At 36.5% G+C, this 16,270-nt stretch overlaps 1 protein-coding gene across 2 annotated transcripts in view; it reads left to right on the forward strand.

Annotated features, from left to right (window-relative positions):
- Positions 1-10,328: 10,328 nt before the first annotated feature.
- The window catches only part of cpne5b (copine Vb), a 219,343-nt gene continuing 213,401 nt past the window's right edge, over positions 10,329-16,270 (forward strand). The window contains exon 1 of one of the 2 annotated variants that reach the window (XM_017358211.4): positions 10,329-10,700. In XM_017358211.4, the coding sequence (XP_017213700.1) occupies positions 10,591-10,700 (110 nt within the window). In that variant the 5' untranslated portion in view covers positions 10,329-10,590. 2 annotated transcript variants of the gene reach the window in all.

Genomic DNA, 16,270 nt, shown 5'->3' on the forward strand with positions numbered 1-16,270 from the left:
AGCGCTGCTGGTATACGCATCAAACACATGAAAGCGGAGCGCAGAAAGAGTCCCCGGCTTCCAACACATGCTTGGATTAGTCGAGAGCACTGTGCTTGGCAGAGATTAGGCCGCGGAAACGGCCCGCTTTGAAAAAGTCCTCAACCACCTCTATTCTTTGCCAGGAACCGGTGGGAAAAAAAACACTGGTGGGAGGGAAGAAAGATGCAGAAATGGCTGCTGCTGCTGCTGCTGCTTGTGGTGGTGTAAATGTGATTTATTCATGAATGTGTTTGCCTGTTGTCCAAGAGCACCTGTCAGTGGTTAGATTTTTTTGTAGATTCTTAGACTTATAAATTTAGGTCAATCAGCAAAAGTTTAAGGCTAACACTCCCAACTCCCGCCACCCTCATGTTTCGTTATTTCTCCAGGAAAACTCCTGTAATTTCACCCCTCCTTCAACATTCCTAATCAAACATTTACCCCAAAGTTCTACATAATGAGACAAAAACAAGCACATAGGAATGAGTACATTTGAGCATATACTTAAAGAGCCACTATTATACATTAAAAAGGGTCATATTTTGGTTTCGAGGGTCTCCAACAACTTGCTGAAATGCGTGCAAGGTCAAAAAACCCTTTCATTAGCCCCTTTCACACATACAGACCTTTCCAATATTCCGGAAAGGTCTGTATGTGTGAACAGACCCTTTTTGTAAATACCGGTAAATTCGTTCTGGCTATTTTCCGGAAAGAGCAGTTGTAACATAACTGGTAATTTGCCGGAATGCTGCGCTGTGCGAACGCTGAAGGAAGACGCATTCATGTCCGCGCGGTTTATGAGAATAAAAGCCTTTGAATATTTTTCCAGACACATTTAGCTGCTAGAAATGAGTCAGATAACGTTTATATGTTCATCTTTTTGCCAACCGTGTAAATAATTATCGATAAGATGCTCATGATAAGCCATTGTTTGTTTACCTTTAAGCTTTGCGTGTGCCCGTGAAACAGCCGGTGAGCGCCAGCACACACACATATCATGTACATCTCAACATGCGAAAGTGTTTTATCGAAGTTGTTCAAAATACTGATCCATCCAGTTTGTGATGTAGTCAAATGTTTACAAATACAAGCGCAGCCATTTAGAGCTCATTTCTGGTTAATGATGTCAGAATTTACCGCTATTTTGGAATGGATGTGTGAATGCTCTTTTCCTGAAAAATTCCGTAACGTCCTCGCCTGTGTGAACAGCGCTTTTTTGAATTTACTGGTAAAGTCGTTCCGGAAATTCTCCATATATTTACCGGTATCACTGTGTGAAAGGGGCTACTGTCTTATAATGGTCTGCATAAGTTTTAAAATAACTAGGCCACATTTGCAACCCAGACTCATTCTGAAAACGTAGTCCAGCGGACGTTTCTGGAGACCGCGAAATACGTCCCGGGAGGCACGTATTTGTGCAGTTTTTGTTTTTGTGAATCTGCGAGAGACCGCTGTGTGCGCTTTTTCGTGTCTCGAACATCTCTCGCGAGTGGAGCGCCCGCGCTGTTCTCGCGTCAACCCACCAGAGGCCGCTGTCTGACTGACCGAATGATTGACTGTGCGACCGGTCAATCGGCTGACCAACCCTCCTCCTTTCCTAAACCCAACCGGTTTTACCGATTGACCCGCCCGCCCGCTCACTTCCCTAAACCCGAGCAACAATTTAGAAAAGCCGTCTAGAAAAAGAAAAGCCCTCATCATTCTGTTTTTTTTTTTTTTTTTACCACGTTTTCGGATTTCACCACGTTCTCACCCTGTTATGAACTCGTTTGCTTTATATTTTGGATTCTGTTTTGTCTTACCCGATTTCTAGAACCGCTCTTCCCCGACTCGAACCCGGACGCCTTTGTCAACTCCTCCTCTCTGCATCTGAAGTCAGCCGACGCACACGATGAGCTGACCGGACAAACTGACTGCAGCGGGAAAGCCCTCCACACGGAGGTAAGCGGTCAGCCGGCAAGCGCGAAAGGAAACTGCGTCACACCACCACGTAGCGTTCGCTTAAAAAAATTCAATGCAGCCATACGTACCTTCCGGTACGTATTTCGCGGTCTCCAAAAACGTCAACGGGACTACATTTTCAGAATGAGCTTGGGTTGCACATTTTCCATATCTTCTCTGGGCCGCTTTAGGCTCTCAGCCACATTAGCCAGAGCTTACTGTGCCGAATATTTGCCAAAAGTGACCCACATATGTCTTAAGATAACTGGGCCACATCTGCACCTACACATGAGAGCCACTTTAGGTTTAGACCCAGATTACCCTTAAATGACTATGCCACTATTTTGCCAACTGTGGCCCACTTTTTCCTCCATCATTTGGGCCAAATTGATCATTTTCCACATGGGCCACATTGGGCTCACATTCAGATTACGTTTTGCCACAAGTGCCAAATCTTTGCCTTAAATGGCCCATATATGAATTTGAATCTTTGGCCCCCCTTTTCCATTGTACCGGTGGGCCACTTCAGGCTAACATTAATTTTGTCTGGGCCGAAGGAAGACCACCAGTGCCGCATAACTGCCTAAAGTGGCCCACATTCGTATGCTATATGGGCTGCCAATACTCCTGTTTTTCCCAGGAGCCTCCCGTGTTTCAGACCAATCTCCCGCATTTCAGACCCATCTCCCGCCACCCTCCCGTTTTGTTATTTATCTCGGAAAACTCCCGTAATTTCAAGACTCGTTATCAAGACGATTCATTTGAAGCACTATGAGTTGACTCCTCTATAAATTAATCAATAGTTTCAAACACTGTGCACCTTCAGATTTAAGTCTTAGCTGGATATTTTCCTTCACTTAGAGCTGTGTTGCTCACTACAAGGAAGCTCATTTTCCAAAACCCATAATAGGGGCTCTTTAAAAATGTCGAAAACAAACAGGTTGAATTAAGAGAAATGGTCCTATATAGAGATATGTACCGTTATTAGGATATGAGATGACTTATATTGCACTATGGGATGTTTATCATATCGCTCAGCCCTGATGCAACCCTTAGAATCCACAAAATAAAAATAAAAAAACACTAAATTGTTGCCATCTGGACGTAGCCTTAAAAGATGGCACCCCAGTAGATGTGATGCCACACAAAATGCTGGCTTGGGAACTATAAGCCTGTCTGTATTTGACCCCCGGACCCTTTAGCAGCCATATTAATCATCTTATCAAGTCCTCGCAAGGGTCTTCATTTGGACCTTACCCCTTCAATTCCCTCTGTTTAATTGCGCTCAGATGAGCCTATTTCTGGCCCCGTTGACGCAATGTGCGCGAAACACAGTAATTAAAGCCCCCAAATCACAGTGAATGGTGCAGTTTGGCTGACATTATGGAAAACACTGTTTTTGTTCTTGATGGCAGCTTTGCCTTCGCATCTGCTTCTGGTTTACCAGTCCTTTCATCGTCATCATCCTCATCCTGGCACCTCCGTCAATATGGAGCCAGATGAGTCTCAAACATAATGCATTTGCAAAATAACACTCATACATGCAAGGAATATTGCACATTTCACAAACTCCAATTCAAAAATTCAAAACAAAATTTGTGAATTTATAAGTGAAAAAATCCTAAATATTTGGCCGGATAAATTAAATGTTTGCATTTATGAAGTGTTTTGTGTATTTATGGATAGTTTTAAATTTACTAATTGTGTTTTGAATTTACAAATTGGATTTGCATATTTACAAATTGTGTTTTGAATTTACGAATTGTGTTTGATTTTACAAATTGGATTTGAAAAATTACGAATTGTGTTTTGAATTCGTAAATTGGATTTTCATATTTACAAGTTGTGTTTTGAATTTATGAATTGTGTTTTGTGTAATTACGAATTGTGTTTCATTTTACGAATTGGATTTGCATATTTATGAATTGTGCTTTAATTTATAAGTTTAAGTTTATTAATGAATTGTTTCTTAAATTTTCAAAATGGATTTGCATATATATGAATTGTGTTTTGCATTTTTGAATTGGATTTGCGTATTTATGAATTGTGTTTTGCATTTTATAATTGGATCTGCATATTTATAAATTGTCTTTTAAATTTATGAAGTGACTAAGCCGAAAAGAAAATGATTGAATACAAGAAGAAATTGCTTTGCGAATATTTCAAATTGTTTTAAATTTATCATTTGGATTTTCATATTTATGAATTGTGTTTTAAATTGAAGAATTGTTTTGTGTATTTACAAATTGTTTTATTTTACAAATTGAATTTGCATATTTACAAATTCTGCTTTGTATTTATGAATTGTGTTTTGAATTTAGAAATTGTGTTTGCCAATTAACGGATTGTTTCTTGAATTTTCTAATTGGATTTTCGTATTTATGAATTGTGTATTTGTACTTTTGAATTAGATTTGTGTATTTATGAATTGTGTTTTGAATTAACAAACTGGATTTGCATATTTATGAATTGTGTTTTGAATTAACAAATTGGATTTGCATATTTATAAAAAGTTATAAAATTTTTTTTTAATTGGGTGGTTCATTCCGCTGTGGTGACCCCAGATTAATAAAGGGACTAAGCCAAAAAGAAAATGAATGAATGAAGGAATAACTATTTTTAATTGAATTTGCGTGTTTATGAGCTGTGTTTTGAATTTACGAATCGTGTTTTGCATATTTATGAACTGTGTTTTGAATTCATGACATGAATTTGTGTATTTACGAATTGTGTTCTGAACTTATGAATTGTGTTTGCGCATTTACAAATTGCTTTTTGAATTTTACAAATTGAAATTTTGTGAATGTGAATTGTGTATTTTGTAACTGTATTATTTTTGAGAGCGATCTGTCTCCATACCCATAAGATCACCTACAGTGTTTTTGTTGGTGCTGGGTGTTAATTACCATTTGAGTGAGGTCATAGTTGAAATCGAGCCATGGTTCTTTTTCTTCTTCATCTTCTCAATAGTGTGATGCTGAAGGCGCCGCATGAGGCACAATTAGACCTCAAATTCAGGAGCACATCTGTGTCCACCCACATGCCCATCCAAATGCCCACTTGCTTTATCGTGGCCTTTACAATCGTGACTCATTCGGGTGGTCTTGGTGCCAGTTGTGAGGCTGTTTCCGTGCCTGCTGATCTCCAAAGTGGCGCCTGCCTCGCATCCAAAAAGCTTAGACCATTCTACTTAAGCCGTCTAAGGAAAAGGAAAGAAAACAATCACATTTGCTTTTAATAGACTCCCATCCTCAGGGAGAATGAGAGAGGAAAAAACGCAGCTGTGAAGCAACCATGAGGATCAACTACACATTTTTTTTTATTGCATTAGTACTTTGGTTCTTGGGAATGGTTATTTGGTTCTAAGATGTAGTGCTGCTGATAAACTCCTTGCAAAAATTAAAATAAATAAATAACAACATATGCTATTTTTCTCCAACACAAAGGAAAGGAGACATTAATTGCATGTGGTGTTTTTTTTTTTTTTTTTAAATATAATCCCCTTTACAAACAAAGCAGATTAGACACGTCATTCATTTTTTTTTTTTTGCACATGATTTTAAAACAAAAACTGAATGCTGGGATTTAAGGCAACTGAAAACAAGTGTTTCCAATTAATGTCTGGCTTTTGTGTGGTGAATTTGTTGTTCAACAAGTCTGGCGTTTGGGAAAAGTCTGTGGAATTGTGGGGAGCTGTCCGCATGAGGTGGTGCTGAATTCACACGCATTGCTGTACAGTGCATTCCTACAACTTTCACACTAAAAATGGATGAATGCATGCTGAATCCTTAGATGTTTGTTGGACTTTGTGGTTTTCATTGCTGATGGAGTGTTTATTGCCTCATAATTTCAACCTACAATTCCGACCTCCCAGGTGAAAAAGAAGTGCGCTTAAATAATTTAGAAAGTAAAGCACAATTAGCACAAATAATTTTAAACTCTGCTGTTATTTTGGGATTTCCGCCTGGATTTTGCCTACACAAATTTAAAAGCTTCCCAAATCCACAAGCAGAGGTGTAAATGCTAAAATAGTGTATCATTTTAAAGAAAACCCTTTGAATTTTCATAAAAAAACTATTGAAAGTGTTTAAAATAACTGTATATGTTGTCTGTGTTATAATAAACACCTAAAAAAGATGCGCTTTTTGTATTTTTTTATAATCTCGACTTTGAAAGTGTACCTTTTAGGTTCTGTGTGGTCTAGCATGCTGTAATTAATGTTGGTGGTTCCTGCACATGTCTGTAATCATAGGAAAAAAAAGAAAAAGGTCTCTACCATAATCTATGCAAAAGTTATTGTATTCCAACTGATGAGAGGTGCTGTACAAGCCACAGGGAGCGATCATTGTTTACATATTTCACTATTCTTTTGTTTGATCAAACATAATTCACTGTGTTTGGACCACGTCAGACATATAAAAGGATTACTCATGCAAATCACCTCAATAACAGAGGAGAATGGCCCTGAAGCGCACAGCATAAGGTAAGAGATGACAGCTGTCTGTGCTATCTGGGGCTGCTTAGGGATCATAAATGTATTGTTTTCACTTCTGCGCCATGGAAACACCGCGATTCATTCAGCAACTGTTTGATATGTAAATATAATTCAGTAAAAAGAATGATAGAACCGTATGAGCACCGGCAAGAGCTTTCTTTTGAGCTATAACTTGTACATGTGTCGTATGAATAATATGAAAATGAACCTATGTTCAATACTCAGCTCGGGTATCCAAAATACTGTGTATTTAAGTGTAAATAACTTTTGTACAGTAGAATAAAAACCAAAGTGATGCATATGTGCATAAAATATAGATTCTACACTTAATTGTCCGTGGTGTATGTGTGTGTGAATGAGTGTGTGGAAAGGCATCCGCTGTGTAAAACATATGCTGGTTAAGTTGGCGGTTCATTCCACTGTGGAGACCCCAGATTAATAAAGGGACTAAACCGAAAATGAATGAATGAATGAATGAATGAATGAATGAATGAAGAATTTAAGTGAAGTCTATGGGTGTTTTCCAGTACCAGGTTGCGGCTAGAAGGGTTGAGTAAAACATATGCTAGAATAGTTGACAGTTCATTCCGCTGTGGTGACCCCTGATAAATAAGGGACTGAGCCAAAGGAAAACGAAGGAATGATTTAAGTGATATGTAATTTAAGAACTAGCGATTTTTATGAGCAATTAAACACAACCATGAACCTAATATCTTGACTAATATGTAATATATGCTGTTGTAATTTTAATTATGTTTTCTTTTATATAGATTTCTATTTAAACAGGTCTACCACTGACAAAGACAGGATGCACTCACAAAGTTAATCAAATGCATTTGTGATTTGACAGATTTGGGCTATATAGAAAATTTAAGCCATATAGAGCCGATGTAGAGCAAAACAAACACACTTTTGATTCAGAAAACACATCTTCGCTTCAGTGTATAGACTGAAGAGCCTGTCAGGAAATGCCTGTTGTCATGAATAATTAAGCAGAGGATCTTTTCATAGGACATGTCAGTCACTAAAATGAAAATAGCTCCAAAACAGCTTAAAGTTAACCCATTTTCTCTTAAGATGAATGAATTTTATCAATAAAACCCAGAGAATGTAGTTTGGGGCTTAATTAAAATAATGACTTATTAAATATATATATATATATATATATATATATATATATATATATATATATATATATATATATATATATATATATATATATATATATATATATAAATAATATTAATATTTTAATATTAATATATTATAATATATAATATATATATTTTTTAATTTATTATTTTTTTTAAGAGAATAACCATTTTTCCATCTGCAATAGAAGATAATGCTAAGTATTACAGATGTGCTTCACCACTTTCATCAGCTTTAGTACAGGATCATTAGATGGAGGCCTTGCGTCAGAAGGTTCATCAGCAATGGATTATAATGTAACATTAATATAAAGTAGTATTAACTGAGGAGAGGTGTAACACAATCACAGACAGTTAGAAATCAGCTACAAGGATGAAAAACCATATAAGACAGACACTCACCAGGCTGAAGTTTGCACAAAAGGAAGTTTTGATGGTCTTGAAGTCTAAAAGGGATACAGCTGTGGATATTCATGTAGCATATTTGTTATGAAACTGTACAACATTAATATTTTGACATTACTGTGAGGGTTGGGGTAGGGACAGAGGTTAATAAAATACTATTTTATGGGTAATTTATTAAACTATATGAATAATACTTGATATAATTACTGTTTTTACATTATTTTGATAGTAGACCCCAGGGTAGATGTTAATAAAAAACAATTTAATGGGTAATTTAATAAATATTATGAATAATACTCTATGTAAAAATTTTTCTGCATTACTTTGATGATTGGCATTGAGGTAGACATAAATAAAATACAATTTAATGGGTTGATAAATAAATAATATGAATAATACTTGATATAATTACTGTTTTTATATTATTTTGATAGTTGACCCTGGGGTAGACGTTATTAAAATACAACTTGATGGGTAATTTAATTGATAATATAAATAATACTCTATATAATTACTGTTTTTACATTACTTTGATTATTGGCATTGAGGTAGACATAAATAAAATACAATTTAATGGGTTGATAAATAAAAAATATGAATAATACCCGGTATAATTACTGTTTTTATATTATTTTGATAGTTGGCATTAAGGTAGATGTTAATAAAATAAAATTGTATGGGTTGTTTAATAAATAATATGAATAACACTTGGTATAAATACTGTTTTACATTACTTTGATGGTTGGCGTTGGGGTAGAAGTTAATAAAATATAATTTTTGGGTAATTTAATAATTAATATGAATAATACTCAGTATAATTACTGTTTTACACTACTTCGATATTTAGGGTAGGAGTAGATGTTAATAAAATATAATGGGTAATTAATTAATAACATAAATATTTATTGTTAACCTCCGTCCCCAGCTGTATTCCTTCCAGCAACAACCATCTCATAGGTCCCCATACATATGGCAGTAACGTTGATTAACAAGAGGGAAATTTTATTGGAATTTGTTATTATGGGAGGTTAATTGGAGAAAAGCGTGGCTGCTGCCATAAAAATGTTGCATTTCAAATAAAGTAAGAGAAATTCATTTAAAGATTTTACATAAAATATACCCAACCAATGCGTTACTTTCCAAATTTTTAGATATTGAGAAAGAATGTTCATTTTGTAAAAACAGTGAGGAATTCTTATGTCACTTATTTGTTGATTGTCAGAGTGTGCAATTATTTTGGAAAGTTTTTCTGATTATTCTGCTAAAAATAATATGTTGATAACATTGAATGCAAAAGAAATTATTTGTTATTTTGAAAATGGTGATAAACAAATTAACAATTTGTTAATTTTATCATTTTAAATGGTAAATTCTTCATCCACAAATGTCGACTTTCAAAATCTCCTCCTTTATACAAGATATTTGTCAATGAAATTACTCTGTTAATGAAGTTTCAAAGCTGTAAAAAATGTAAAAGCTCTGTCTATTGTAAGCTATTATGAATCTGTTTTTGGCGTCTTGTGAATGTCTTCCTTTTTTTTTATTTTTTATTATCTTTGGAATTTTCTTTGTTGCTTGTTTTTGCTGGATTTGTAAATTACTAATGCATAAAAAAGGAACATTGTTTAAATGGTTGTGTTCTGCTATTGGTGGATGTAATGTGAGTGACAGGTTGACCCCGCCCTTATTTCAGTACATAGCCAACCAGAAAAAAAAACGTTGAAGTTTGTTTTGATAAAGACATTTATGACGACAATTGTGGGGTCGCCACCGAGGAATAAACTGTCAACTAATCCAGCATTTACTAGTTAAACTAGATAAAAAGTTAAATCAAATATGAATCTAATATTTTGGGCCTTTTTGAGCGTTTGGGCGGGCTTTGGACATCTTTTGGGCGGAAAAGAGTCAGCTCTGGCAACACTGTCAAAAGGTAGTGAGGTTACGACATGTTTGTTTGATTGTTTGTTTACAAGTGTTGGAGGATTGTATCGACTCTAAATTCTGATTGGATGAACTGATTGACAGGAACAAACACACCTGTGATCCCACAGCTGTTAAATTATGTCTATATTAATGCGCCAACCTCACGGAAACTACTAGGCTATAATGATAAACAATAGATAATTTGTTCGATTGATATTTTCTAGAGGCTTATATAATGCGCGTCACGGTAAAATGAGTAGCAGCACACACACATACTCACTCACTCCCTTGTGTTATCGCTTTAACATAAAGCCTTGATGAAAATAACGCCTTTTGGCTCAACAGAGCTGTGATTCGCCGCTGATGTGCTCGCAGTGTCGGGCGCTGGAGAGAGCAGTACGCATGGGCGTGTTGTTGGAGACAGTAGGGCAGGGCTGGAGCGCACATGTACAGCTTCATACGCACAGATCATCCTTCTTCGCTTCTCCTCCTGCGCACTTTCCGGCGACTTTCAAGTTTCTTGAGTTGTAGCGGGGGGTCTTCATTAATACCCTGGCCTTGCTAACTCCCGGGTGGTCCGAGAGGGACCGTGAGAGCCTCCGCGGGGCCAGGCTGCGCGAGCCGTGGAGCTGCCCCGAGCCGCCGCGCGCGCTCATGGAGGGAGACATCATGGACAAACTCGAAGACATGGCTTCGGTCTACGAGTTCGACCCGTTAACGGGGAACATCCCCGCCACCAAAGTGGAGATCACAGTTTCATGCAGGTAAGAGAACTGTCGTCCGGTGTTGACCATGCGCGCGCGCGCAGCTGGAGAGAAAAGAGAGAGATACTTTTATACTGTATGAAAATAGAGCATCAAACAGAAAGCAGTAGTGAGCATCGTCTAATAGAATCCTTAAATTGTTGTTTGTATGTTTAAAATGATTTTTATTATGATTTAGGAAGTTTTGTAACCACTATATGGGATTAATGTGTGTGTGGGTGTGTGAATAATGCTTCACAGGTGTGTTAAACTGTTTCAATTCGCTCATACTAATGCGTAAATGAGTGTTTTACTTAATAGTTCACCACTTGTTCCCATAAACAAGTCTATTATTTTGAGTTGGTAGTAGTATGAGAGAGATTGCTGGTTTTTTTAATGTGTCGAGATGCTCGATCGCTGTGGTGAATTCATGTATAATGTGCTATTTTCTGCTCTGCTCTCACGATTCTCTCTCTATCTCTCTGTGTGTGTGTGTGTGTGTGTGTTGAATATCAGCTGTATAGTATAGCTGCACTCATTGACTGACCGCATTTGTAAACGCACTCTATAGGCTGTAGCTGAAATGAATGCAGATAAGAGAGCTTGGTTTATCTGTATTGCTTCTGATTTACCTGTCTTTGATGCAACCTGAATGTTTTGTGGTTATTTTGTGTTGGGTTGTAATAGACTAAACGTATCAGGATTTTAAAATCACACCAAAGCTAGAATATTGGTTTGTTGAAGAGCTGCCCAAGACTGATGTTGAAATAACTTTGGTGGACTTTGTTAAAAGCTATTTTGAAGATAGATATGTTTAGTTCCTCATTTGAGCAAATACCTTTCGCATGGACACATAGAAATAAATAGCTGTGCAACACAGTTCTTGCCTTCCAAAATGTAACTTAAAGTCATAAGTGTCAGTTTTGTTAAAAAAAAAAAAAAAGGATTTAAAGATCAACCGAAAACTGGATTAATGGTCTTTCAAGTGATGCATGGGTTGTTAGGAAAGGACAATATTTGACTGAGACACACCTATTTAAAAAAAAATCTGGAAAATAATAATAATAATAAAAAGTGTGTATGGGTGTTTTCCAGAACTGGGTTGCAGCTGCAAGGCATGCGCAGCGTAAAATATATGCTGGATAAGTTGGCGGTTTGTTCCGCTGTGGCAACCCTAGAAAAAAAAGGGACAGCTGAAAGAAAATAATAAATAAATCAAAATACTGAGAAAATCACCTTTAAAGTTGTTCAAATTAAGCTGTCCGCAATGCATAATAATAAGAAAACAAATGTACAGTAAGAAATGTGCAATATATCTTCATGCAACGGGATCCTTGCTTAACATTCTAATATTTTTGGCATAAATGAAGATTATATTTTAGAATTAATATATAATATCATAATATTTTCACCCATACAATGAATTTTTCAGCAGCCTTTGTGCAAGGTTTTGTGGTCTAGGATCACAATCTTACTCCCATGTATGCTCTCCAGTATATTTACTAGCCTTATTATGTAATTAAATCATGATTTTTTTTAGATTTACAGTTTTGTGATTTGAGATCATTGCAGTAAAATTCTTCCAGTTGTCACCTTTTTAACATTTTCACATTATTTTTTTTGCAGCAAATTAATATTACATCAGTACCTTCCAATTTCAGTGCCATTTTTAATCAGTTCCAGAAGTCAACACCACCTTCAAGACGTGACATTTTTAAGTGTAATCACAGTGCGTAGCGGTAACATTTCCTCCCAGTCTGCTGATTTCTAAATCCTGCAGAGAAAGACTGATAATCAGCTCAGCTTAAAATCAGAGAAAGAGAAAACTGATCAGCAGAGACTGATTCCAACGTCATTAATTTATTGATTCACTCTCATGAATATTTATATGATCAAATGCAAATACTAGTCATTTGTTCGCTGCATGGCTGAATGTAAGATATGATGATTTAAAACAAAAATTAAGGAATTCTGAATTGCATTGCACAAAAAACTGACGATGCACATGAAGATGATTAATTGCATTTAAATAGAAACGAATGAATCTCAGTGGAATAAGTGGAGTTATTCCAACCCAGGATGATTTGTCTTGATTTGAAGTTATTCCATGGATAAAGGAGGAGAATGGCCATTTGTATATGGTGATTTATGGCCGTCTTCACCCTGGATCATTTATTCTGTGTGCTCCTGCATGTATTGCTAACATGTCATTGATAAATAGTGGGCAATATTGATTGCAAGAGCCCTCGAGGATAAACCGAGAGTGAAAATAACAATGAATAATAAGTGTGAAATCCACTGGCTAATCTCCAAGACTCTTTCTATTACATGAGCCGCACAAAAGCAGCATTTATTTTCAGGCGAGAGCCTGGAGTTGCAATGAATGAACAGCGTATGAAGTGCCACTGGCTAAAAGGGGTAGTTCACGCAAAAAAATAACATTCTGTCATTATTTACTCATCTTTGTTTCAAACCTTTATAAATTTCTTTCTTCAGTTAAAAATATAAAAGAGATATTTCGAGAAATGTTAAACCTGTAATCATTGGCATTCAGTGGACGAAATAAGTATTGAACACTACATGTTTTTTCCTGGGAATAATATTTCTAAAGGAGCTGTTGACTTGAAGTTAAACCAGATTTTGGTAAAAACCCAAACAATACAAACATAAAAATAAAATGAAACAAATCTGAAAGACGAGTTCTGTGTGATAACAATGAAAATACACAAGGAGAAAGTGCTGAACGACTGAAATGTATACTTTATATAAAGGCTTTTTTGGTGATGACAGCTTAAAGATGCCTCTCATATGGAGAAGACGCATGCATTGCTCAGGTGTGAGTTTCTCACAGACTATAACAGAGTGTACAAATCTTGATACAAATCTCAAATTTGAGCTTTATTTTGTATTCTCTATTGGATTCAGATCAGGTGATTGGCTAGGCCATTCCACAGCTTGATTTTCTTTCTCTGAATGCATTTGAGAGTCTCTTGGCTGTATTTTGGATCGTTGTCTTGCTGAAATGTCCACCCTGGTTTCATTTTCATCCTCCTGCTAATGTAAATGTTGAACTGAAGCAGCTGATCTTCATTTACACTGAAGGTTGCTGAAGAACTACTGAGAGATTTCAGTTGCTCTCTGGGCTTTCACTGCCGAACTACACCTTCCTTTCTTCATGTGTTCAATACTTTTTCCCTTCATCATTTTATTATGCATAACTTCATTTGTAAAATAATTAGGTGTGTTTTTTTTTTTTTTTGCATATATGATGTTCTTTGGTTGTTACCAACATCCAGGGAAATTTTCAGGTCAACAGCATCTTTAGAAATATGTTTACAGAGAAAAATGTTGACATGTTTGATACTTATTTTCCCCACTTTACGTATATGTTTTTACTATTGTGGACGTCAATGGTTATCAGCTGTCTTAAAAAACATCATCTCTTGTGTTCAACAGAAAAAAAGAAACTCAAAAAGGTTTGGAACCACTTGAGGGAGAGTAAAAAGTGGTTAAGTTTTCATTTTTGGGTGAACTGGCCCTTTAATACAGCACATCATCCATAGGCATAAATAAATCTAACCTAATATGACTTGTTGCACACACACACACACACACACACACACACACACACACACACACACACACACACACACGCTTGCATACAGTGTTTGATTTAAAAAGGCAGTGGTTAATTATGGCTGTGGATTAATGGGGTGAACATGACCTCAGGTTGTAGAGCGCTGACATACATCAGCTCTGTGAAACAGGAGCTCGGTTTCCCTCAGAGAACTCCATTGGCTTTGGCGTCACATCTAGAGCACGACTGCTGTACACAGATCAGCTGATTCTATAATCCATAATGAATTATAACAAGTGTGTATTGAAGTACACATGAAATCAAAACTAGCCATATTGATTTTTTTAGCTCACATTGCTAGTTTTGTGGTGAACAATTCATCTGTGCACGTCATTAAGAAAAAAAAGCTTGCCCTTGTAATCTTTAATTGAAATCTGAAAATGCACTTCCTAATTGTTTCCTGTTAAATTCTCAGATCTGTCTGAGGTATTGGGCGGGGCTAACATATTTAACCACGCCCCTCCAGTTGTCGGTTTCGACATCAAACTGAAATGGTGAGGAAGAGGAGTCTGTTAGGGTGTAATAACTCCCCAAACCCTTTTTCCCCATCTTTCTGAATGACACGCCTAATTTAACACATCCAATCAGCTCACAGTAGAAAAAGCCACGCCCGCTGCCCGCTCATTTATTATTTAGCTTCCCTAGGAACTGCGTCACAATACGAAAAAAGAAAAATGATCGTAGCTTCCGGTTCAAGCAGACTTTAAAGGTCCAGTAGTCTTCATTAGAGGACATCCTAATGGTTGTTTGATAGTTCTGGTTGGCACCGTCACCTCATATCAAGAAGGTTGCTGGTTCGAGTCCCAGCTGGGCCAGTTGATGTTTGCTAAATCCTGAAATCAGATTAGACCAGTGGTTCTCAAACTTTTTTTTATCAAGTACCACCTCAGAAAAAAATTGTCTCTCCAAGTACCACCAAAAATGAGCAATATTGAAATACAGTAGTAGGCCCAGTAAAGCAGCTACAACTCTGCACTGTTAAAAAAAACGTGGCAGATTACCTCAGAAATATAGGCTATATGTCATATACGGCATATTATATACATCATTTTTGATACATTTTTAAATGTGTGTAGCATGTACATGACATATTTCATTCCTCCGCGTACCACTAGAAGGAAGCCTGCGTACCACTAGTGGTACACGTACCACAGTTTGAGAACCACTGGATTAGACCATTAGTATCTCATTCAAATGTTAAAAGTTACGACAGTTTTCCTATTTAAAGCTTCTGTAGTTATACTGTGTATCAAATAGTCAAGCTTTAAATAAGACAATGATCAAAACTCTTAAGATTTTTTTTGTGCTTTTGCAATTTGTGCAAGATGCTAATGGTCTAATCTGATTCAATGATCTATGCTAAGCTAAGCTAAAAGTGCTCCCGCCAGATGGTTGGAGCTGAATGGTTTAAAATGAAGAGGGAGTTGCAAAAATTAACCTATTTTGAACAAAAAAGTTAAATGTTTTTTTACATTGTTTATTGTCAATTAGATATTTTAATTCAGTGAGTTGAGACCAGGATAAGGGGTTTTCAAGCATAAACAAGTGAAATCATTTTGTGTATTTTAAAATGTGTACGGTTTAATTTGAACTTTTTTTTTTTTTCTCAGAGCAAAAAACACTGATGTTTTTTATTACAGAAAGCTACTTCTAGCAGTAGTTTTATAATCTAGTATTGTCAACAGGTGGCGCGATGGCTCAGTAGTTAGCAATGTCGCCTCACAGCAAGAATGTCGCTGGTTCGAGACCCGGCTGGGCCAGTTGGCATTTCTTTGTGGGTTTCCTCTGGGTTCTCCGGTTTCGCCCACAGTCCAAACACATGCGCTGTAGGTGAATTGAGTAAGCTAAATTGGCCGTAGTGTATGAGTGTGTGTGAATGTGAGAGCGAATGGGTGTTTTCCATTACTGGGTTGCAGCTGGAAGGGGATCTACTGTGTAAAACATATGCTGGATA

Source organism: Danio rerio, chromosome 11 (genome assembly GCF_049306965.1).
Source record: "Danio rerio strain Tuebingen ecotype United States chromosome 11, GRCz12tu, whole genome shotgun sequence".
Taxonomy (NCBI): domain Eukaryota; kingdom Metazoa; phylum Chordata; class Actinopteri; order Cypriniformes; family Danionidae; genus Danio; species Danio rerio.